The 25312-nt window shown below is 39.5% G+C and overlaps 1 protein-coding gene across 1 annotated transcript in view; it reads right to left on the bottom strand.

Moving 5' to 3' along the window:
- The window catches only part of SH3KBP1 (SH3 domain containing kinase binding protein 1), a gene marked incomplete at its 3' end in the record, with an annotated part of 205045 nt that overhangs the window by 68086 nt on the left and 111647 nt on the right, over nucleotides 1-25312 (bottom strand). The window contains exon 6 of the mRNA XM_082011118.1: nucleotides 18720-18916. Within this exon, the coding sequence (XP_081867244.1) occupies nucleotides 18720-18916 (197 nt within the window). The remainder of the gene's footprint in view (nucleotides 1-18719; nucleotides 18917-25312) is intronic.

Genomic DNA, 25312 nt, shown 5'->3' with positions numbered 1-25312 from the left:
AATGGTCACTAGATTCTTCCAGTTCTGGATGAACAGAAGCATAAACAAGCTTCTCTCTGCCTATGTATAATGCTGGTGTTGTGAAGGGGGAGCCAAATTTATTTCTTTTTTTCTAATATACTTTAAGTGCTTAAGGAACATCATCAAGTCCTTTACCCATCTTACCTGGACTACCTCAAATTTAAAAAAAAAAAAGAAAAAGAAAAGAAAAAGCCCAAATATAAAAAACCCAAAGGCTTTCAGACATCAAAATGCCCTTACTCTGTCAGAGACAAAATAAGAGCAATGTCCAGGGTTTCAGTTTTTCCCGTGATACCAACATTCAACTCCACTTAAAGTACTTTCTATGACAGCATGATCAAGTATTGCTATCCTGGCGTTTCCCAAAAGGACAGAGTTAACGGTTTCCCTAAAGGGTCACCACATAGCACTTTAAAGAGGGTAATGGGAATTTTAAGAAACCTTTACAGAGAAAACAAAAACTCTTTAGGGAAAGTGTGATTAAGCACCTACCTGCACATTTGATTGATTCAGTCATCTAAAATAGCTTCTTCCTCTGTACCTACTTTCTACCCAGCTGTGCTTTGATAGAAATCCCATCCACATGCTCCTGGACTACAATTATTAATACTTTTTAATACCAACTAGATAGATACATCTGCCCAATGCATGCCCAGCTAATAGAGCCCCAGTTGCCCAAGCTGCATGCATTTCTACTGACATCATCTATGAGGACATTCCAGCCACAACACAGGGCAATTTCCTTAAAACTAGGTTAGGTGAACGAATGGGACAGGAAACAAGTGTTCATCAAGTTCTCAATTACAACCCGACTGTTGCAAGCACAAGCGAGCAAAATCCTTTTTATTCTCCTGCTCCTAGTTTACTGTGAGTATGAACGGAGAGACAGGATGTCTTATAATTGATGTCTCACAGATGTCTCATAATTCACTTGCTGTGAGGAAGAGAGAGGGAACAGCCCGGTCACTGCCCAAGCCCACCCACCAAAGGTGGGCACGTCCCCAGGGAGCCACCTTTGGCCGTGGATTCCTGCCACCACTCCTCCCCTCTGCCATGACATTAGCGTATCTGCAAGGGGAGGGGAGGGAACTGATCCATGTTAAAAAGTATTGCAGAGGGGAAGGAAGAACAAAAGAGAGTTTTAACGTTATCTGCTTCACTAAACAGCTGCACAAAAATTTGGGTAGAACGGAGGCAGGAAAATTTATGGTCATAGGGGTAAGGTACAATTCTCAGTTGCAACACTCATTCATACCCACTTAAGTTCATCAGGAAAGCATGGTGAGCATCTCACAGTGTGCTTTAATAATTTCTGGGGCCAGCATATCACATTTTGACTATGCTCAGCGCAACCCAGGGAAAGGCTGCAGTAGTGCTGGTCTTTACATCATTCAAAAGACGAAATATGAATGACACTCAAGTACTCAGCTCTACACACCAAATGACGCTTCCATAAAGAATGGCTGCCCTGACCACAGGATCAGATGTGGCACACACCCACAGAACTTTTTTAGTGGGTTGTTTGGCAAGTATTTCACAGCATGCAGACAACAAAGCAATTAAAGTATTTTTAAATTTCATATTATAGTTTCTTTGCTCATAGTCAAGCTATATTACTTTCTACCGGACAATCTGAAAATAATGCATTTTCACACTTAGTCCACATTCCAGCAGACTTAAGTGCAGTTTTTCCAACCGATGTCTATGCTAGACAACTTTTGGACTTGGATGAACATAGGCTTTCTGAATTACAGTATACCTTTGAAAATAAATTAATCCTTCTTTTTTTTCTTTTGAAAAAAGATTATACCTGTGAAAGGTTTTACTCTTCTACAGCAAGGTTGCAAACCCCTGTATTTAGGTGCTGTGAAAGGCATATGAACTGCTGGCACCTTAATTCTCTCTGTCTAGACAAAATCAACAAATCTCTAAATAAAAGATGTCCCTCCAAATAAAAGCCTGGTCTTACAAAGCAAAAGAGCAAAGCCTTCATTCCATCAGAGCTCCTTGAAAATTAACATTTCAGCCACCACCACGACTCTTACCACAATTAACAAGTTTGAACAAAGCAGACAAGTTAACAGAAGTCAACAGTTAAGAGGTGGAGGCCCTGTAACTGTTCATGAACATCTGTCCTCTGGGAACTGGCCACTGTGCCAGCACTGCTTTAGAGGAAAGTAACATGTATATCCTGCTTGAATGTTAAAGGCTTTTGGAATTAGGTTGCAGAAAAACTAACGGTATCTGGGGGAAAAATGTTTTCTAGTGTTCACACAGAAACTGCTACATTTTTAGCAAATACAAAAGTTACTTCCTGAATGCAAAAGAAAAAAAAGGGGGACGACAGCACAAAAATAGCACGTCAATCTAAATCCTACTACAATACTCTAATTCTCGTTCCAGAGAATGGTAAACAGATTGCAATTATGTTACACCACAGTCAGTTCACTTGCTGCCCTAGAAATAGAGTACTGAATGTCAGAGCATCTTACAATTGCTGTACCTGTAACCCACTGTCATGGCACTGGAATCCAAGCAGACAAGCAAGCAAGCAAGTAAACAAAGCAAAGGAAACAGCACAGAGGTCCCCAAACAAGGGAAATTTTAGAACAAAACATGATTTTGCTGTGGCTTTTTTTTCTAATTCATCACCGATGTTTATTCTTCTGATGTACTTTTTTACAGTTGAAAAAAAGAAGCAAAACTACCTCTTCTCACCAGTTAAACTGCTTAAACTACATCCATTCAAATGATTTGAATATTTGAGGACTAGTCAGATTTGTTTTGATTAAAAACTATTTTATTTTTAAAATAACTGTAGCTTCTGAAATATTTAATAAAAGAAGCTATTGGTGCTTTACTTAATTAGGTCAGAAAGTATTTGGAAATCACGTACAGAGAAGGACTATAAAATCACTTACTGGGATAGACAAGGAATGATTTATGTGGTTCTGAATGTTCATGGCAAAATAAAGACAAAATGGCGAGCCTGTGCTAAATTTGGCATACCACTGTGAAGGATTACATATAGCAGAAAAGGGAGAGAGAAAGGAAGACCAGGATGATTTAATCAATGTATGTCTACGTTCCTTGACAGCTCAGAGTGTGTTACTCCTTCAAATTTTATTTGATAACAACAATTAAATGTCTATTTTTCTTTTCAGGAAAAAGTTCTTTCAAAGGAAAAGGGAGAGTGAATAAGAAACAAAGATCAGAGTAGTAAGTTCCTTGGTAGATTTTCCAGGTGTGTATTTTTTTTAGGAGAAAGCACTAGGTACTACAACTAAACTTATCTCATATTATTGTTTTTATCTTGTATTAATCAAATTTTATCTATTTCAGGACATGGTTTAGGGGACATGATGGCGCTGGATTAATGGTTGGACTTGATGATCTTGAAGGTCCTTTCCGACCTAGTGATTCTGTGATTCTGTAATATGTTATTCACAATTACTTATTATTTTAATGATCATTTAGCATGATTTCTTACTTAGCCATTCAAAAGCTAGGAAATCTTAGAATTTAGGCTTTCATGCAGACCCTCTCTTCTGCTGTGTTATAACTACATGTGAGTTTATCACATTTTACATGTTATCTAGGTATATTTCTCAGTACTATGGCATTCAGCTGGTTTTGTCACTGAGATGATGTGTACAATATGGGCCAGTCACTGCAGGCTTCCCTTTACCTCCCTACCAGTGGAGGTAAACAGCCCTTTTAGCATATAATTCATCTGGACTTCTACTTTGGGCTAAAAAGGTCATGTCCTAATAATGCCTTTTAGTCTATAGACTGTGAAGAAACCTTGAGTACTAGCAACGTTATGGACATCTAAAGTCAGTCAACAGAATCCCAGGATAGTTGCTATTTTTAAATGTGTTAGTTGTGTAATCCGTGCATATTACCTGCCAGGACAGCAGGCAGGTAATCTATCTATAGAACTCTATCTATCTATCTATCTATCTATCTATCTATCTATCTATCTATCTATCTATCTATCTATCTATCTATCTATCTATGTCTATCTACCTGTATGTATGTATGCATGCACCTATCTATCCATCTATCTATCTGTATCTATCTATAGATCTATCAACAAATCTATAAACCCTATATATAAATCTATAAACCTATCTATAAATCTATAATCAATAAATACTGGTGTTACAGCAATACAATGCTGTATTTATGCAAGTCCAGTATGATATTTTCTACCTGGCATGGTCCAATCACAGCAATTTTCATTAAAACACACAAATAAAAAAGTTGCTGGTCTTGGCTCCTGAAGAAGATTGAAACTGTGATCTAAATGCGCGCTAAAAACTAAAACTGAGATGCAGGTGAAAAAGAGTTTACTGTTCATCTTTTTTTAAAAAGATTAACTTGGATAAGTAACTGATTAAAAGACAGGAAACAAAAGGCCATAATTCATCATGGTGATCAGTGGAGTCCCTCAGGGATCTAGATCAAGGCTCTTGTTTTCCACATGTTCACAGATGATCCAGAAAAGAGGAACGACAGAAATTCTGTTCAGAGAGAAGTAAAATTACACACTTGGAGGAAAAACTCTGTCTTTAGACAGAAATTATGGGCTTTGAAACACATAGCTTTTAATACTTTGGAAAGGAATAAAGAGCAATGGAAAGCGCTATCAAAATCCTGTATAAATCCGTCCAACACCTAGATCATTCTGTGCCATTCTCATCTCCTTTCCCCCTCACACATAACCCACCTCAGCCCCTAAAGGAACTGGAAAAGACAGAAAGTCACCAAGAATGATCAAACCTATGGAACAGATTCCTCATCCTGGAAAAAAAGACACACACAGGTCATTTAATACAAGTCTATAAAAATCAGGAGGGGCCTTGAGAAGGTAGTTAGGGAGGACTCACTCATTATCTCTTCCGGTAATAAAAATTAAGGGCTATCAGATTAAATTAGCAGGTACCACATTCAAAACAAACAAAGGGAGGTAACTCCTTCCCACAGATTGTGATCCAGCTGAGCGGGACTCCTTCACAGGACTTACAGGTGCTAGCAGGTTACGTGCAATGAAAACGTGACCACCCGATTTGATGAGGAAAAAAAGTTATTAAACACAAAGTTCAAAATGACTAGAGGCTGTGAAGACTCTCTGCAGGAGCATCTCTGGATGTTTTACCCTCTTCTCACACTCTTCCCTGGGCTTCTAGTATTGACCTCTGTTTGGAGGCACGATACCAGCCCAGGCACAATCCTGATCTGAACTACAGATGTGTCAGGATCTTCCAATTCCCTGGAAATCTCATTCTTTATTATATGGAAATGGAATATTGAATACAGTACACTTTGGAAAGTAAATCTAAATGAAGCAAGGTGACATAAAATCAAAGTGATAACACAAGTGAAACTTCAAAGGATTACTCCAACTCCTCTCTCCCCCCAAACATTATCAAACAAAGTTTTGCAGTTAAAAAGAAAGCAAAACCATAGGGAGAATAAAGATATATGGAGAAAATAATTAGAAAAATCTTCAAAATTATACATCATTATTATAACTCTTACAGGTTAATTTAAACCCTCTGATTTGTAGGCCACTATGGAAATTTTCAGAGGAGAAATTTCAGAGCCAAAAAATGCTTTATAGCATATGCAAGTCTGCTTTCCTGGGCCATCCTTTGTAGTTCCTACAGAAGCAGAGAAACCCACTATGAGTCTAAAAGATCATAAAAAGCATATCTGAATTTTCTGTTTAGCCATCTCAAACATCTTCTGACCTGTAAGACGGACTATGTCTACCACAACACTATCAGTGAAGTGCTTCTAACAACTTACCAACCTCCAGAATAAATTTGACTCTGTCAAGCAATCTGAAAAGGCTTTAACTGTCTCTGAATTTCTCTGAGAAAGTGCTATAGATTTAAGATGTGTTCAGACGCACAATTTCAGTATTTCAGTGTATGAACACACGCTGCTCCCTCAGACATGATATTAATGTTTATGTTGAACTGTTTATACCCTCCGCCTTCATGTAATTTATGTTTTTGTGTTAAAAGGAGAGTCTCAAACCTTCACAGTGGTGAAGACATCTAATTAGAGAGACTGTTTCACAGATTCCTAACTTCCCATTTACAACAACAAAACATCACTTCAGCGATTTCAGAGCTGCTTAAATGGAAAATTACTTTAGTTCTTGTTTCCAGCTGTTGAGCTCCATGAAGAAATGACCTGAGCCAGCACCAAACGTCCCATTCAACTCTCCATGCACTAAAACAACCAGGTGTTTAGTAGACCACCAGCAGTCTACAAACCACAGATGAAGGGTATCTTCACCAGCATCATGCAAGTCACCAGAGAAATATGCGCTATCTCAAATAACATTCACAGAAATAAGTAGGTAAAATACACAATGCAAAAATTTTGCTTTAACTTCTTGGACAGAAAACGGGGTAGGAACAAAAGCATGAGTATGAACAGTAAAACATCATTTTCATTAAAACTCTGGGTAGCCCGGGGAAGAGGACAGTGCACAATTTTGCTTTTTACATCGCTGTTCTCCACAGTTAAACCTGTTCTACCAGCAGGCGAGTTCAGACTCTAAAGCTGTTGTAACTTCGTATTTTGACAAGTTCTGAAAATTTTAGATTATGGGCAGGGAGGTGAGTGGAGAGGCTTTTTTCTACCAATATGCTTGATGTGCTGGACAGGAGAGAAACCTACATGTCTTAACACTTTATAACATTCATATTTATGTAAAATTTGGTATCCTGACATTTGATGTTGTCAGGCTGCCAGTTTCAAACTGTTAATGAACTAAAAATCTGCCTTCCTAAAAGGTTAATGGTGAGAAAATAAATGTAAGAGTTTAGATTAGGTAGATGCTGCTGAAACAAATGGAGCACAATGTATTAGAATCACTGATGAGTAAAAACACTTCAGCAAAAAAAAAAGGCAAAGACAGAATGAAACTCACACAGCACACTCCCAACTTCCTCATCTCAAAGCACTGAAAGCCTGCACATCAAAATGAGCTGTATGAACAAACTCATTTTCTTTCTTCCTCAAGCTGTAAATTTGCAATGCTAGAACGTGCTTTTGTAACGAAACTATTTTTGGGAACAGGTAAGTCATCTTTCTTTGCTGGTTTATTTATTTTTCATTTTCCCCTTTTACTGACTGTGGCTCACACAAATGTAAAGGATCACATCCCCTTGCACCCCTCCCCAGGAATTTTACCATTTCCAGACTGCAACTCACAATTTACTTCTATATCCTCTAGGAAGAATCGTTTAGTCAGTCTGCACTGAGTGAATGAAATTCCTTCTTACTCTCCCAGAGAACTGTGCCTGTCTAGATTGCAGTTGGTAACTAGCATGACCCAGACTGCACCATCCAGCTTAGAAACTGCTGTCATGAAACCTCCCTCTTACAAAAATTAATGAACCTTACAACTGCTACATGGATGTCCACTTCCTTTTGCAGCAGTAAGGAAAGCAGTGCAGCTACTTCATCTCTCAAAAAAAAAAAATCTGGAAAAACACTAAGCAGGGAACAGCTCTTCTTTAGTACTTTCTTTTTTAAAGTGGAAACAATACTACTTTGCCCTTTTGTGAAAGTTATGATGCTGACGACAAACCGCTAGTCGCTGTTCAATTATATTTTTCAAACTGTGATTTTTAAAAAAGACTAAATCCATACTGTCATGCGGATAGTCCCAGACTTAGTGTGACAGCAAGTATTTCGTTCATTTTGGCATTATATTTCTTCTTTTCTCCTCAAATTATGTTTAATTTTCATTTTTTAGTATTATCTTTTCCCCATCTTGCTCACTGAAATCAGGACAGAAGTTACTGAGGCAGCACAGGGAGATATTTTTATTTTAAACTCTAACAGGGAAAACTGCAGAGCAACAAGTGACAAAGCAAAATGCCTTAGCATCTCCATCCAGTTCTCGTTCAACTGACTGAAATGTCATGGCTTTTCCTTTGACTGAAGCTCTGAAACTCGAAACACAAATGGAAAACTACTAATATCATGTGTTTCAGCTTTTCTTTTCAGGAAGTCCTTTAGCCACAGAGACTGCTGCAGAAGAAACTGTCAGCTGTACTTACGGAGGCTCTACTGCTCTTTGGGTGGCCAGTGTGTGGCAAATAGCCCAGTGCCCAGCAGAAAGCAGGCACCAGCAGCCCGAACTTGGCTACCAGTTGCTGTTACATCAGGACTTCCTCCCCAAGAGCCGAGTCCTCTCTCCCCCTCCTTGATTTTTATTGGGAAGTTTTTACGAAGCACTTAGTCAACTCACTGTTGCTCATGCCCATAGTATTTAAGAACTATTTTAGAAACAAAAATGCCACTGACCTGCTATAGAAACCCATGCAACTCGGAGTTAAAAAGGCATTTTAGAAACTGGCCTACAGACTCTTTATCCCACTCAGTGCCTGGCTGGTCTATGATCCTTTTGCACTACTCCTTTCCTCCTTCCTCTTTGGTTTTTTTAAGGCAGAAAAGACGACAGACACATGGTGCATTTTAAGAGAAAAAGCAACTCGGAAAACTTGTAGCTTCATTTCTTCGAACAGCTTACCAACTTTAGCTGTGAAAAGCCAACGTTGAGAGAAATTTACATTTTTCTACGAAGAGTCCCCAAGGTATCTGCAAATCATTAAACAGTTTACTTGGTGTCTTTCCATTCAGCTTTCTATAAAATTTTACAAGCATCAGTTGACTCCAGTTTTCCTTGCTATTTCTTGAAGGAAAGGATAATTTCCATTTAGATTTTATTATCCGAGATCATTTTCCCCAAGAAGCATTTGTATCAGTTTTTCTCATTTGTACAAAAGACTCCAAATGTCACCTCACAAAGAAGAGGAATTAGTAATTCTCCTCCTCTTTTTTCTGCCAAAAAAGGAGTTTTATTAGTGCATTTAGGAAGGAATAAAAAAGGGGGGGTGGGGAATTTTTTGTTTACTACGCAAACATTTGAAAGAGCAACACATCCTAAAGACTGTGCAACTAGTCTTGCTTCACTGTTAAGTTACATTATTCTTTACAGTAAGAAAATTGAAACCAAATCATATAGAAATAAAAAACATCTGTGCAAGTTTAATGGCCAAAGAGTCCAAAAGGAAAAAAACTTGGGCTAAACAGAGCCAGGGCAGAATATGTTTTCACACAGAAGTAACCCCCTATTCTAATATGGTCCTCTATAGAAGAAATGCACTTCAGGATCCCCAGCACACTTTTTCCTTCCTTTCTTTTTACCTACCCAACATCTACAAAGTGTGCAGAAGAACCAAAGAACCCTGCAGTCGAATCTTGCAGAATATATATTACGATACAGTTTTAAACAGCCACAGAAGAAAAAAAAAGCCCACAACTAATTGTAAAAGAAATACCTCCTCTCCCATTGTGAAGCCAAGCTGCCTTTCAGCAGCTCGAAGCGTCCAAGAAGAGCCCTGGAGTCCTTCCCCTTCCTTGCGTGAGCTCAGCTCAGCGAGAGCGGGAGCCCAGCCCTGACACTGACTCACGCTCCGGGCCATCCCGGGGAAACAAAGGTTCCACTTGTTTATTTCACAGGAAATCTGGAGCTTTTCCTACCTCTGCTCCCTCGCAGCGAGAAGTTTCCTCTCCTTTCCCAAGTCGGCCTAGTCTCTCCTGGCTTCTTGAGACTGGCAGCTAGGAAAGGCAATGTGAGTGAGGATGTACAGGCTTTTTCTCAACAGCCCAGGCAGAAAGTTTTGCAAATAACTCTACAGGAAAATGAGCTTACGACAAATTCTGAGTGTATTCGTGTCTCTCTTAAAAAAACAAGCTGAAATTTCAGGTCATTTATGCCTTTGTTTCTGCTTTTGTTTTTCAAAGAAATATGATCAAGATCTGAAACATCACTAAGATGATGCTCTGTTCCATGAAAATCTTAGTATTGCCTCCTCACAAACTTTCAACTTTAAAATGACTGAAAAAGGGCAGAGGAGGGGAGCACACCATGGACTTCTCAGATAATTTGGAAGAAATTATCTATATTTAAGCAAGCCACAAGACACTATACACTCTCACTCCCATTCGACCTTATATACCATTCAGTTAGCATTTAGACAGAAATATGTCTACTATGGAAATACTTAGGCACATTCAACGCATTCCATATACACACACTGCCCATTCTCTACAGAAGCATTCTCATGGGAGTGCCAACACAATTACGAGACAAGGAAAAAGCCTCTGAACTCACACGTTAAAAAGATAAAAGCAAAAAAAAGGTTCTGTCTAGTTTTGAGAAACAGTGTAAGGAGGGACATGATAAACTTAGACAGCATGTAGATTTTAAAGAGGAGGACAGTGAATTGTTCAACATGGTTCCCACAAAAAAAATACCAAGAAAAAGCTTCATTTGCAGAGCCAGGATATCACAATATATTTTCTGCTACAAGAGTGAAATACGAGAACATAGGGAGGTTACACAAATTTACTTATTGGATGCTTTTTTAAAAACCAGCCCTTCCCTGGGGATTATTTAGATATATTTGGTTCTAATCCTGTTGAGAGGCTTGGATTAGATGATCTCGGAGATGCCCTTTGGCCTTATACTGAAAGCAAATCACAACTGATCTGAGTAGGACTATCACTGCAAATACAAATCTCCAGAAAAAATACCAGGATATTTTAAAGAATGGAAACGAGCAAGAGATGATGGTTCACAGAAAAGGCAACTTCTCTTACAGCCACACTCCCTGTGCCTGCACCATGCTGCAGAAAGGGTTCGGGAGCGATTGAGAGCAAAGCCTGAAGAACCAACAACCTGCAACCCCTTCCTGAAGATTTCTACCTTCCAATCACAAATTATTTTCAAGCTATGTTACAGTACATCACTATCAGTTCCAGAAAACACACGATTATTGTTACTTATTTTAAGAGAGAAGAATAATCTGTAACACATTTGTAATTTATACAATTTATGAGTATATAAAAGTATGACAATCAGGCATGGCTTTTAAAAAATTTCAACTAGGGAAAATTTTAAAAAGGAAACTCATTCACAAGAATTCCAAAAACTAATGAAGCTAAATAGACAGCAAAAGATGAGTGTATAAATTTTACTTGACAGATTATATTCAGTTTGGTTTACATTCACCAGTCTTTTTAACACCTCAGCAAACATGGAAGTTTTTTATGTAATTCCCAAAGTCAGGTGGGTTTTTTTTTTTCTTTTTTACATAACTGTATTTGTTCTTTTCATTTTCAAAGGTTGTGTGTGCTAAGAATACCAAATGTCATTTCATTAGAATTTTTATAATCTTTTCAAAGCTTAAAAAACTTAACAACTCAGACATAAAATCAGTTATATTATCTGACAAAATCCAGGTGGGGGCAAGAAAAAAAAAATCATTTTACTTAGAAACACTAAGATACAGTTTATAAAACTGTTTATTCCTAAAGCTTTGGTTATACTAAATTAAATCTTTTTATATCAATTTATATCAGTTAGATATTACTTAGGTAATTTTACTGCTATTATTAGACATACTATATGTTATTAACCGGTGAACCAGTTCTCTTGAAGCTCAACAGACAGCAAAAAAAGCCAGCTGGCATGGCAGTATTGTTACTTTCTGAAGCATTTTCTCCGTACTGAAGTCGAAACATGAGACAAATCTTTCCTAGAAATTCAGTTTATGTCTCCATCAAGTATCTCTGGAACTCAGGAAACCAGCTTTATTTTAAACTATTAAAGCACAATATTTTGAGGTTTTTAACGCTTCTTCTTTTAAAATGCTTGTCAGGATATAAGGCTTGGTAATGGTACAAATTAAACTGAAATTCAGAGGTTTACTGTGATTAGCAAGCTACCGATCCAGAGCAACTTACACCATACATATTTTTATTGTCTCCCTGTTATGAAATAAAATTGCATTAGCTTAAACCTGCACATCCTGTTTTTCAGACTGAAGCATCCTAAGATTTCCTAATCAGAACCATGACTGCAAAATCAGGAGCATTCCCTCCCAGAGAGCACTCCTCCAGGAGAACCCATTCTGGCAGAAGCCAAGTGCTGTGCCCCAGGAGAACAGACCAGATTTTCCACGTTGCTTTTAGGAGTAAGTTCTGGTACTATGGATACTTCTTACACTCCTCTACTTCTATTTTTAGACGTTCTCTAAGTAGCTCAAGTCAGAAACACGTGCTGAAAATGTTTTCATGCATATGCTTGATGTCTTTCTTTCATACAGACAAATCTTTTCTGAACAAAGACCAACGATATACATGTAAAGTCGTGTGGCATGGACAACAGCTAGCTTGCATTTATTTAGAGTCCAATTAAAAACAAAAGCCTAAAAAACATCACAGGCAGCACAAACCGTTGTGTGGGTAACCTCCTCGGCCAAAAACTGCTAGTGCGGACTGATGTGAAAGCTGAACCACATCACCAATACCTGCACAACTCTGTTCAGGCAGCTTGAACATTTCACAGACCAAAGTGAGAAAACATGCAAGCACAGATATCTAAGGGGGTAGCAGGGAAGGCAAGGAAGTATGCGGGAGATCAGGAGTCACTATTCACCCACGTAGCACAGTTCAGTGACTCAGCAGAGACTCCTTGCCAGCCAAGGTTATCGAATTTGTTCCTCTCTTTAAATTTAATTTTCCATTTCCTGTTCTATTCCCTTGGTACCAACTCCTGCTTTGAGTCAGCCTCCCCAAAAGGGGCGTGCTGCTTTTCGACCGTCCCTCATTTCACGAGCCGACCATATTTTCCCTACCTTTCCTTCTTATTGCTGTGAATTAGTTACTCCGGCCTTGCTCTCAGGCCAGCTGCAGAAGGGGTGAGGGTCCTTCTTCCCCTGTAGCTTTCCCCGTAAGATGGCACCAGCATAACTGGTTAGGGCAGGGGTGCCAGACTACAGCAGACAGCAACTTGAAAGCAAAACACACATGCTGCTTGAGCAGCTGAGTGCTTCCCCCTGCTCCTACGCAGAGTATGACACGCTGCTGATGCTTGCCACGACCGCTGCTGCCATCACCGATGGCCGTCTCCGAACAACGAATGCCAGAGACCCGTGCTTTCAAGCGCAAAGTGCGACACACACTTTGGTACTCACACCGCACGCTCTCTGCCTCAGCAGGCGTTTTTCATAGCGTTCGTATCCAGGAGGTTTCGCTCACATCTATTTTGTCATTATCTCAGTATTTTGAACACTGGCTTCAACATTTCTGTTAAGGGAGCAAACAGCTCTGAAGGCCTCGGAGGGGAAAAGTAAGCAGCAGCGAGCCGTGCCGTAGGGAGGCAGGCGCAGACCCACGCACTGCGGGTGCCGCTGGGCAGCGCTGGCCGGACTCGGACATATCGTTAGCTGGTTTAGAAATGCCAGCAGCAGCCTCCAACTTGCACCTCCCGAACACTTCTTTTTAAATGACAACTGAAAATTAAGGGGAAAAAACGTTTTCTACAAGCAAGCAGGCAGGAACTGCCAGAACAGGTGTGGCAGAGACGTGACTGTCAGCGCGACGCATTCCCCACCGTTTCTGGGTCCCCAGCTCACCGGCTTAAAATAGAAACTCAGACCTTGCAGGAGCTCCGTCTCAGAGTTTACAAATTTCTATCTTACTACAGAGGACAAGCAGACTTAATAATTGACATGAGCTTCTAGGCCTTATAGCTCTTGTGTCTACTTCCATTGTTTTTTCTCCATTTCTCCTCTCTCAAACATACTAAATATATACAGAAATAAAATTTTCCGTGTAAATTCAGTGTTTTGGAGTGAGAAGGATCCCTAAACACCAGTTAACTAGACCTTACAAGTTGCTGGATCTAGAGCCATGACAGCCTCTCCTTTTATACTAAATCATTACAGTGGCTGCAATATTCCCCAGTTTGATGGTTGAGTGTATAATTTACATTAATTTCTGGCAAATGCTAATGTGACCTCATCAAAGGCTGTTAATGAAATCTAGCTCTGCTCAAATTCACCGCTGCTAGCCAACTATGAAAGTCTTGCCTGAAGAAAACTACTAATACATCTCAAATGGAAAATGTGAAAAATACTCTCAGTAGTCTCTTCTGAAGTAAGGGCAGTTTTCAGAGAGGTAAAAATGGCTTTTTAAGACTTTTTATTTTATATTCACCTATAGTGGCCTTTAGCATTTCCAGCTGAAGCTTCAACTCACTGACCAACCCCATACAGTTAACTCAGACTAAGGAAATGTATCGGTTGAATTAATTTTCCTTTACTTTCAGAGGTTTATTTTTAGATACAGGAGAGGAAAAAGTGACAGCTTGTTAGAAAAATGGAAGCACATATAGATCATATTGGAGGGAAGTCCAATCTACAAACAGAAGTTTTACATAAGCTACTACAAAATGAAAAAAAGGAAAAAATAAATAAGCATAAACTCCTGTTTAAATATCTTGAAGCTGCATGAGCAGAAGGAGGACGTGTGAAACGGGCATTTCTATTTGACCATAAAACTTGCGCTACTTTAACAGTGTTACACTGAATTTTCTCAGGAGATACAACATGCCTATACGTGTACTGTGTTTCTTCTAAAAATTCATCTGTTAGCAAGCTATGTTTTCAGTTATATGTACCTTTGTAAATTAGTTCACTTACTTACACCTATTACTAATGGGAATTTGACAGAGCCAAGCCTCAGGAATCTGATTCTACTTATATATGGCCAATGGTCAATTCATCAACACAAACAGGCAAAGAAAAGGACTACAAAGCATATACATATTTGATTCTTTTTTTAAAAAAAAAAACACAGCTCTGACGGCACTGCTCAAATTAAACTCCCACAACCGCATCATTAACTTCCCTAGGATAATCTGCTTCTGTGATTTTTAAAACAAAGAACAGTAAAGCAATGAATTCTGCACACCAATAAAACCAATGAGGTTTCACGCAATTCCACAGTTTTGCCTTTAGTTAAAGAGTTTATTGATCACCTTAAAAGCCAAGGCCACTATATTCTACATTTTTACCACCGGGCTAACACTTGGAGCACATCAAATTGCCTGGTGATTTACCGGAGAGCCTAATGGCATCTGCTTCTGCTCATCTGGCAGCAATCCCTTCTGCCCTCACACTTCTGCCAACATTTCTGTAAAAGCCTCCTTAACTTAACACCCCAATAATTCATGTCACCTCTGCGTGAAACATGATCTAAACTTATGATTCATACAATTGAAAACACATTGGAACACAAAGTGATAACACCAACAAAATGAGACCCTGTTGATTCTTCTGTAAATGGGACTGCCATTTTCTGTGGGAACTATCTTGGTCTATCTAATCCCACGTTATAAAATCCTCACAGTAATTTATTGATGCTTTAAAAAAAATCAGTAGTTGTTAGGAAATATTTTAAATCAAAAAGGTAACAGTATCATTACAGTAATATATAAAAAGTTTCATCAATAACTGTATCAAGAAGAAGCAATAGAAGGAGTTCGAGGGTCTCCTAACTTCTGAAAGAATTAAAAAAAAAAAGAAGGAATTGAGGAGAGCATTGTTTCTGCCTCTTCAAAAGATTACAAGTTACTGAAAAACTGAGGCTACATGTAAATGAGCAAGGCACATAACAGGGCTAAGATCCCTTTAAAGACTACATTCACAGAATCATAGAATAGTTTGGGTTGGAAGGGACCTGTAAAGGCCATCTAGTCCAACCCCCCTGCAGTGAGCAGAGACATCTTCAACCAGATCAGGTTGCTCAGAACCCCGTCCAGCCTGACCTTGAATGTTGCCAGGGATGGGGCATCTACCACCTCTCTGGGCAACCTGTGCCAGTGTTTCCCCACCCTCATTGTGAAACATTTCTTCCTTAGATCTAATCTAAATCTGCCCTCTTTTAGTTTACAACTGTTACCCCTTGTCCTATCACAGCAGGCCCTGCTAAAAAGTCTGTCCCCATCTTTCTTATAAGCCCCCTCTAAGTACTGGAAAGTGCAACAAGGTCTCCCCGGAGCCTTCTCTTCTCCAGGCTGAACAACCCCAACTCTCTCAGCCTGTCCTTACAGGAGAGGTGTTCCATCCCTCTGATCATTTTGGTGGCCCTCCTCTTGGACCCGCTCCAACAGGTCCATGTCTTTCCTGTGCTGAGGGCTCCAGAGCTGGACGCATTGCTAACGAAAAACTTGTACCGATTTGGCACTGTGCGTCATACATTGTGACACTTTTGATCCAGCACACAGAGCTTGGAAGCTAAATACGACCTTGCTTGGAATGACAAACTTAACAGAGAATTCTCCCTCTCTCAGCCTGCGCTAAATGGCAAAGAACATGACAATGACGAGGGAAGAATTTCCTGCAGGCAGGAGAGAAGTACTTGGGAGGTTAATGTTTTGCAATTGTAACCAAATGTTGTGTCAGTGAATCACATTTTCTTGCCATGAGTAGGCAAAGACCTACTTCAGCAGTGCTGAAGCCTCTGAATGGCACTGCTCAAAGGTTAACCATCCTGACCCGAGACAGAAAAAAAGCAACGACAGCAAAGTAGCACTGCTTTTAGTTATCTACACACTTGAAACACAAATAATGGATTGTGTTTACAAAAATGAAGCCATTATTTTCCACTAACCACGCCAACTTTAGGAGAATTCTTAAGACATAGGAAGGAAGGTCTGTGATTATGATGGAAAATTTTAGAATTTTTCTGAAAATTTATGTTTAATTTTTGGCTGGATAACAAACATATTGACTTATGCTGCACAAATATTTGTTCTTTGTGAAAAACAAAGGTAAGAATTCTCATTATTGTAAAGTGGAATAAGACTTCCCTTCAGGGAATGAAGGCCACTTCATAAGCACTTTGCGAACACTTCACATTAAAAGAAGGTTCTTCAGAGTTCAAGGGATATGTGATTTATTTTAACCAGTTCCCATTTACAATCACTACTGTACAGATAGCTACACTTACAGTAAACTGCAGACACAAGAAATCCTCACGTGGCATTAACAGGGCCTTAACATTTGTAAATTGTAATCTGCCTGTATCAGTCTTGGGAGAACTGAATTTTGTGCAACACATGAATTCTGGTCAGTGACTACATATGCATCACCCTTACAAGTGAATGCTTATGTTACACACCAATTACAAATACTATTGTAATGGAAATTATAATAGTGTGTTTATCTTAGGTGATTTTCTTCCTGCGCTGCGTATTTCCTTTACACACCTAGATGCAGGAAATTAATAATTTAAAACCCACTTCTTGTAGAATTGCATTATTAAAACACACATTTCCTGATGCTACAGGACTTTCTATGTCCCAAGTCAAAAAAAAAGCGTTAGGTACAGACATGCATGAGTTTAAGTCACGTATCAGGTGCTTCCTATACACAAAGCGATTTTCCTTACATGGGACTTGTATGAACAAGATCGCAGCCAGCCATCAAATGGTTTTTCTTTTACTTATATCACCCCAGCTCTTCACCACCCTCCTCATACAGAAGCCAAATTGCAGTCTGATGTAAAATATTAACCAGTTCTCCCTCAGCATAACTAACTTAAGAAGTTTCCACTATGCGTTGCAGGATCTCCCCTTCTGCTGTACCGCTGTAACTCAGGGCAGATGTGGGGGTAGGTGCTGTGCTATAAATCAGGTCACTGAAATGATCTAGGTTAAAACCCAAAAGCTTTGTGGGACAAAAAGATGTAATTCATGAAGCACCTGGTTCTACAGACAACTGGACAAGCACAACTCAAAAGGTGAGAAGCTGCCGCACCAGGGAACAAGAGCAGCTGCCCGGGAGCTTCTTAAAATCACCATGGAGCCAAAGAAAATGCTGAACGTTAGCTATGCCCATAGCAGAACTCCAGGCTCTGGAAGCCTCCTAACACTTCTCAGCATATCAGTAACCCTGTGCAAATCTAACTGTTCACTTAAAGGAAGGATTTCACAGATTTTTCTTTGGTTGTTACTTCATTAGGAAGCAATGCATTTCTTTCTTTGTTTCCCTGAAAAACATACCTTAAGAGTGACCAACCTTTTTTTTTTTTTTTTTTAAAGTGTGCCTCCTCCAGTTTATTAGAAACATCTCATTTTGCTTTCTATTCTCTCTCTATTTCTATTTACTTAGTGATGGTTTTGGAGGTTTTGGAACAAAGAGTGCTCTGCAAAAAGGTGGTCTGTTTCAGTTTGTCAGAAAGTAAATTTTTTCCCCAAGTGTTAATCTCAGGACTTTCTTTTTATGTCATATAGAACAAACCCACAAAAAATAATGCTTTCGTTTTTATTAATACCTTTAAACAAAGCTAGGCAATTTTTGAAAGCATTTTAAAATCAACAAACCCAGGACTAATTTGATGTATTTAGGTATTTGCCAAAGCTTCCTTTTGTTTAAGCAAACTGATGGCACACTGACAGTATCTCCCTCTTAGTTTATATAAAGATTAGCTGCTTTTTTTTTCTTAACCGTAACGTAACTGCAAACGTGAAAAGCCTCTCTAAACTAATATTTTCTTAGAAAAAAGGCCAATATAGGTACGCACAGAGAAGTAAGTTTTTAAGCACAGTAACAGTTCTTGCAGACAACCAACCTCACTGTAATTCACTTCCTGGTGTGCAGCAAAACAAAAAAAAAGGAGAACGTTGTCCACAGAAAGATTAGGAAATAATGACCATAAACTTCAAGTTTGGGCCAGTGACAAAATTCAGAACTTTGGGGTGAAAACTTTTTTAAACCAACACCAAGAGAGAATTAAGGGATGACACATACCTTATCTACTGGGAGAAAGTCATTTTCAACTTCTATTGACCTTGGTCGTAGCTTTATAGGTTTGTCTTTGAAGATATCTCCAAAGCCAACACCCTTGACCTTTTTGGGTTGGATTGTAGTGCCTCCATTGGCTCCTTCTGACTTTGTGCTGCAAGAGTCACCACCATCACTCTCAGAGCCTGTAGCATCTTTTAGGCCTGTGAAATGGAGGGATGAAAGACAGAATCTTAGTTGTAAAGCTCACTATTTTCAAAAGAAATTGTGACTGGAAAATGACCCCTCCCACCATCCTCTAAAGGAAAATGGGATCATAAGAAACAGGGAGAAAAGTTGCTCTCTGTGCCATGCGCTCATTTTTGAGTTTTAAAACCCACTTTATTTCATCACATTGGTGTACCAGTCAGAACTTACACCAATCCACAAAACATGCATAGTCCAGCATCAAAACTTCACGAATGAAGATGGCAATTCCTTGAGTACCAAGAAAATCTTTCTTCCTCAGACAAAAATTATTTGGAAGACAACTCAATAAATGAAAGAGTTAAATTCCATTCTAGGACAGCTATTGTATAAAGCCACTTAAAGCTAACAAGCAGTCAGACCAGGCACGCTGTACCTTAAATCTGTGTGACTCATATCAAGCCAATTATGCAATTAGTATCTAAAGATACATTACCTAACTGGGAAATATAAAGCTGAAAGCTGTTTAAACAAATTTGCAATCAAATAAGCTGCGTAATACGTTCCTTGCTGAAAATTAAATCTCTCTGCAGCATAGACAGCCTCGTAAGAAAAGCACCCATGCACACTATCCTCCAGGAATATAATAAATCAAAACTGACATTCTGATTTGCATTACTTCCCTCAGTGAATAGGAAAATTTATCTGCGCTTATCTGAAAATATCTGTTGTTTGAATAGCAGAGGCCACAGATGCAATATGGTGATGCTTCAGCCACTTTGCAGAACGGTGCACAATCAGCCCAGTCACTGGCAGCAGGAGTGACCCACTGAAGTTTCCTCCAATTGAAACAGTCCCCCAAATCATTTAAATATTCCTTCCTACATTACAGATTGACTTAACCATGCTTCCAGGAAAACCACAGCAATTGCTGCTACTACAGCACTACTTCTACCTAGCAATAACAAGCTCAAATCCTCACATTCCCCTCACAAGCATTTGTGGTGCCACAGATGTGGATCTCAGAAGCTTCTCTTCTTAATTATTTTGATATCAAGGTCCACAAAGTGATTGCTATGTATTTTCATCATAAGAGGCTGCCAGCACAGAAGAAAGATTCTTCTTTGAAACCTAGACACCTAAAATCAAGTAAAGATTATATACAAACCTCTTTCCCTCTTCCCTTTGGCAAGCAAGTAATGTTACCCAAAAATGACCTGTATTTCTGCCAAAAGGAAAGAAATAGCACTAAGATCAGGCAAGTCTACCTGATCCCTATAAATGGGCTGCAAGTTGTGGAATATGCACAAAGATTCATGAAATCTTTGTAATGCCTCAATTTCTACAATTCTCTGCTGTGTGTAAGCAACAGAAACAGAATAAAGCAGTGTTCCTGCGCTGAAAGCATCTGAGTATCATTTCCAGCCTACAATAGAACAACCCTTCAAAACCAATTAGAGGAATTACCTAAAGAAAAAGTATTTTATGAAGTCAATGAAAATCTTTATGAATAAAATTTTTAATATTAGCAATTGAATCCTTTGCTTTTGTCTCCCCAGCTCAAGTGATGGCTTTGGTTTTAACAGACAGACAGTCTCCATGCAACAACTTTCTGCCATGCTGGTGAGCAGCTCCTGTTTTGGGGGAGACTTCCTGTCTTCCTGGCAATTCACTGTTTAGGAACACGACTACCCAGTAAAACACAGCATCGTCTTCAAGGGCTACTTTAAGCTTCTCCAGTGAACCACAGAAACCACTGCACGTCCTGAGGACTACAGGCACAACTTCACGATCCAGGATGCAAGGGACTCATCTGTTAAAGAGATTTCCACACCAGGGTGCTGCTAGGAAAAGAAATCAGGAATTGTGTGTCAGGCCAGGATTTTAAGCAAATCTGTTAAGCAGAAAAACCATCAGATGCTGCTCTGAGATTTTCTGTACCTGAAACTTGAAAGGAGTATGAATGCAGAAAAAGAGAAAGTTCCCAGTTGAAACAAACAAAAAGACTAAAGACTAAGCAAAATGCTGAGGCCCTCTGGCCTCCTGAGTGGCTGCTACACCTCTCTCTTGAATATAAGTAACATTTCTGTTTCTTTGAGCATTCAATTTAGATAGCATTGAATGAGTTATTTTTTTCCATAAACTGTGCAGGACTGGAATTTTAAAGAATTCTAAATAATAACACACAATTCTCTTCTTCAATATGCTGAGGTCTTTTTCTCTTTATTTGGACATTTTATTTTCCCAAGAAGGGCCTGGAGGAAAACTTCAAATCTGGTCTCACCGGTTTATTATGGTAGTTAGAAAAGTAGTATTCCTGTCGTCAGTAAAGCAAATTCTGTGTGCTCCTTCTCTTCCAGACCTCCTGAAAGCAATAACCAGGGAATTCAAGCATTCACAGTGATTCTGCTCTGTGCCGTGGTTGGGGGGAGTGGGGTGGCTATCCATAGCAGAGCCATTCTGTGATGCAGAGGCACTAAGAGATGCAAGGCTAGATTAATTATGCCTGAGAGGTCTAAATCTCTTCTGGCAACAAGTCAAAGTCACTGCCTCTTTCTTATTCCTACACCTTGTTGTGACTTTGCCGTTAACAGAGTAAGCTGTAAGTTCTACTAGCTGGACCTTTCCCAGCTTTGCAAAAGATGAGGTTGGAACAGGTTGAAACAGGTTGCCCAGAGAGGTGGTAGATGCCCCGTCCCTGGCAACATTCCAGGTCAGGCTGGACGGGGCTCTGAGCAACCTGATCTAGCTGAAGATGTCCCTGCTCACTGCAGGGGGGTTGGACTAGATGGCCTTTAAAGGTCCCTTCCAACCCAAATGATTCTATGATTAGTCACCAGGGCCCTGGCTGAGACAGGGGCTAGAACCTACTTTCTTTTACTACTTTTAAATGCAAAGGGAGGGGTTACCGGTCAACTATACTGAGTTACAAATAATATTTCTGAGAATAAAATGTCCACAACTCAAAAAACTCAAACAAATCATAGTGGTCATTGTCTCTTTGCTGAAAAAAGGATCTTCTTCATATGGGATAGGAAAATTACCCTCTGGCAAAGGTTCCCTTTTTCATCCTTGCCAGAATCTCCTTGAACTACTCTGTGATGGAGTGAAGAAGCAGTGCATAGACCTCCCTCCACAAGTAACTGGATTTTAACTGATAGGATCCATGACCGCTCTTAGCCACTTCCTGAGCTGAACAGAAAAACTATTTTAAAAATAGCTTTTCTGCATCACTAATCGTGGGAGAAGAGGACCTGACCTTGGACATTTGTTGGAAATAAAATATGGAAGTAATTATGGGAATTACTCAACAGGTCTCACATGGACTTCCAGATCTTTGAAGCCTGCATGAAATAAAGATCAGAAATCTCAAGGGGCTCCAATAAGAATTAGGCTTTTGTTTCTGGTTCATCACTTGTTTTTCATTACTGCATCTTCATCTTTTATTACCATTCTTCTATGATGAGACATCATACCTTGTACCAGACACCTCACCTCAGGCTTACAACAGATTTCGCTTGATGATAATTCAACAGCTACTTCATTCTCAATGCTGCCACAGAGCTTTGTTTCAGTATACAGTCCTCATAATAAAAGCAACACAGGAAATAACAGGATTTTGTTGGTTTGGGGTTTTTTTAATGAGGACAGAATGGACTGAAGCGATGTCTGTCTAAAATAAACTGCATTTGAGTGGCTGGATACTGAGGTCAACCTTACAAAGCTCCTTCAAAGTTAAAAGAATCCTTCCTGACCAATTAGGAAAATAATGTATTTTTTTTTTTTTTTGTCTAACAGAAGCTGAGGAGCCCTCTGGACTTAAATAAATAGAAAGAATAGAAGCCATGACTTTTCCAAGAACTAGTCTGCTCTTGCTCTTATCACTTCATGGCTGAGGGAAAGAGACAAAGGTGACCGAAGAGGAGGATTACATGCAGTGGAAACTGAGAACAAATTAGATAAAATGAAGATCTGCAGTAACATTAAGAAATTATAATGCAGTGTTTAAGTACAAAACAGTCTTACTCCTAAGGACATGCGAAGGAGACTCTCTCTTACCTTCCTCCCAAGGTACATGAGATATACACCTCTGATTTGTACAGGTAAAAAACTTGCAAGCAAGAATTTGCAACACTATGTCCACCCTTGCCTGACAAATTCTTTCCTCTCATTTTTTTGCTCATTGGGTTGTTCCCAGATACAGATATAGACATAGATATAATCAGCATATATATGTCAGCAATCCTCTTGGATAAATTCTGCCAAGTGCAGCTGCACTGGTATCCCTAGACCCGCCTACACAAGGAAGCGATCGCTGATGGCTGAGGTGATCCCTCCTCTTAGAAATGGAAAAAATGTCCCTCTTCCAACCACCCTCCCCCCAGCCCAGCTTTTCATGGCCTTTTTCACCACTACTGCAAACAGATTAGAAGGAAAACGGAGCTGGAGGGGACAGTTTCCCCAAAAGACAAATCTAGCCCACAGATACAGCTAGGAACTAAGCAGGAACCTGGGGGACCTAGACTGTCAGATTATGAATTTTACACATGAAATTTTCTGCAAGAAGAGCTACAGTTAGCAGGGAAGTCATGTTGCTGAATGGGCATTAAAAACTGGAGAGCATTTCAGCTGGCAGAGTCGCCTGCTGCTGCTGCCCAGTACACCCAGGCAGTCTGAAACAGCTGGGGTAGAGCTATGAACTTAAGCGCTAAGGTAAGGCCAGCAGCTCAGCAAACTGCTATCCTCAAAAGCACCGAGCACATCTTTTGCTTTTCTTTTAAGTCTAGTTATTAAATACTTCAAGTATAGCCAGAACAGGAGAAAAGCTACAGTAGTCAGCCCTCTCATCTTTTTTTTTTTTTTTTTTAATTTTTAACAGCAACTTTTCTCAAATCTGTCAGCTCTGTCAGCATTTGGAGAGCTGACAAGCTAAGTACATAACATCCACAAGGTGCTCACTAACGTGCCTACTATCACACCAGTAGGAAAATTTTTCAGATCTTTAAAATTGCTCAGGAAGGAGATAAGTCTTTTGGGAGTGTCACTTCCCCTTTCTGGCTCCATAAGCAAAGACACTATTCTTTTACCTAGATTTATTGTTGCTGAATCATCTGCAGCACCACAAGGTAGGGCTCAAATCTGAGTGTTGGGTGCATTTTTATGGTAAGATCCTTCAAGTCTGAACAAGGGCAGCATCAGCAGCAAGAAGTTAAAATTCCCAGGAGCCAACTGTTCCCAAATTTTGGCTGGGACAAGATATGGGACTACTGACATACAACTATTTAAAAACACTTAGAGCTCCAAGATTCTCTGTTGCTTCGTGCTCGTTACAAATGCAAGATAATTTAGTATTCATGAAGATTAAATTCTCACAACACTGTCTGGAGGAATTTCGCACTTCACACACAGTTTTTCCTCTATGGGTACATAAGAGAGATTAGTTTTCTCAAGACATTTCAAACACACCACACTCCTGCTATGCCAGTTACAGGTCTTTTGAGAGCAACATTCTGAAATGTACCAAAACAGATTAGCTCAAACAGGGATTAAAAAGAGACCACAACATCAGACTTAATTCACCAATGGCCCCAGAGGCTCGCTGGCATCAAACCAAAGTTCTAAATCAGAAAGATATTTAGGGATGATAAAGGGCTGTGTAAACTAAAGCTGTTAAAAGAAAAACAAACAGCGGCGATAAAATTAACTCTATTCAAAGCAGGAAACAAATTGTTTCTAAATAGCTTAAAATGGCAGGAAAAAAGGGGAATACACTGTGAGCTTTACAGAGCTTTCTATTTTGAGCTGTTACTTAGCAATTTAATTTTTTTTCTTTATTCTGGATCGTTCTCTCTGCAGACAATTTATGGCACTGGGCAAAAGACGGACCACTCTGATGATGTATAAGCCAAGGATGCTCTGGCCCTCTAAGCGCTTCTCAGGCTAGCTCTGTTACGTGATGTAAAGGTCAGCTGTTCTGAGGCACACACCTGAGACGATGCAAAGGATCTCCTAATTTGGACTGGCAGCCAGAGAGAAACGCTGTCAACTGTGTTTAATAGAAATAAGAACTGTGTAAATGGAGCTTATTGGGATTTCTGCCTTTTACGGAAGGAAAGGAAGGCAAGGGGAAATACGTCCTTTCCTTCTATTTAGAAAATGACAGTGTGGAATGCCCAAGTGACCGATGTGAATGACAAAGAAGGTGAAGTTACATGGCAACTGCAGTAGATGAGACAGGAACTTGTCCTTCTTCCTTTTCCTCACATATTGGCGAAGACAGAACAAATATCCACAGCCTATGAGGTATTTATCTTGCGCCTTGCTTTCTGTCAAAGTCTTGTATTTTGTTGCAGCCATCCCCAACAACATTCCATAGTGTCATAAAAAAATCAAAACCAGAAAAGGAAGTTTGG

The sequence above is a fragment of the Phaethon aethereus genome (genome assembly GCF_964289735.1).
Source record: "Phaethon aethereus genome assembly, chromosome: 1".
NCBI lineage: Eukaryota > Metazoa > Chordata > Aves > Phaethontiformes > Phaethontidae > Phaethon > Phaethon aethereus.
This window is presented reverse-complemented; position numbering and strand designations above follow the sequence as displayed.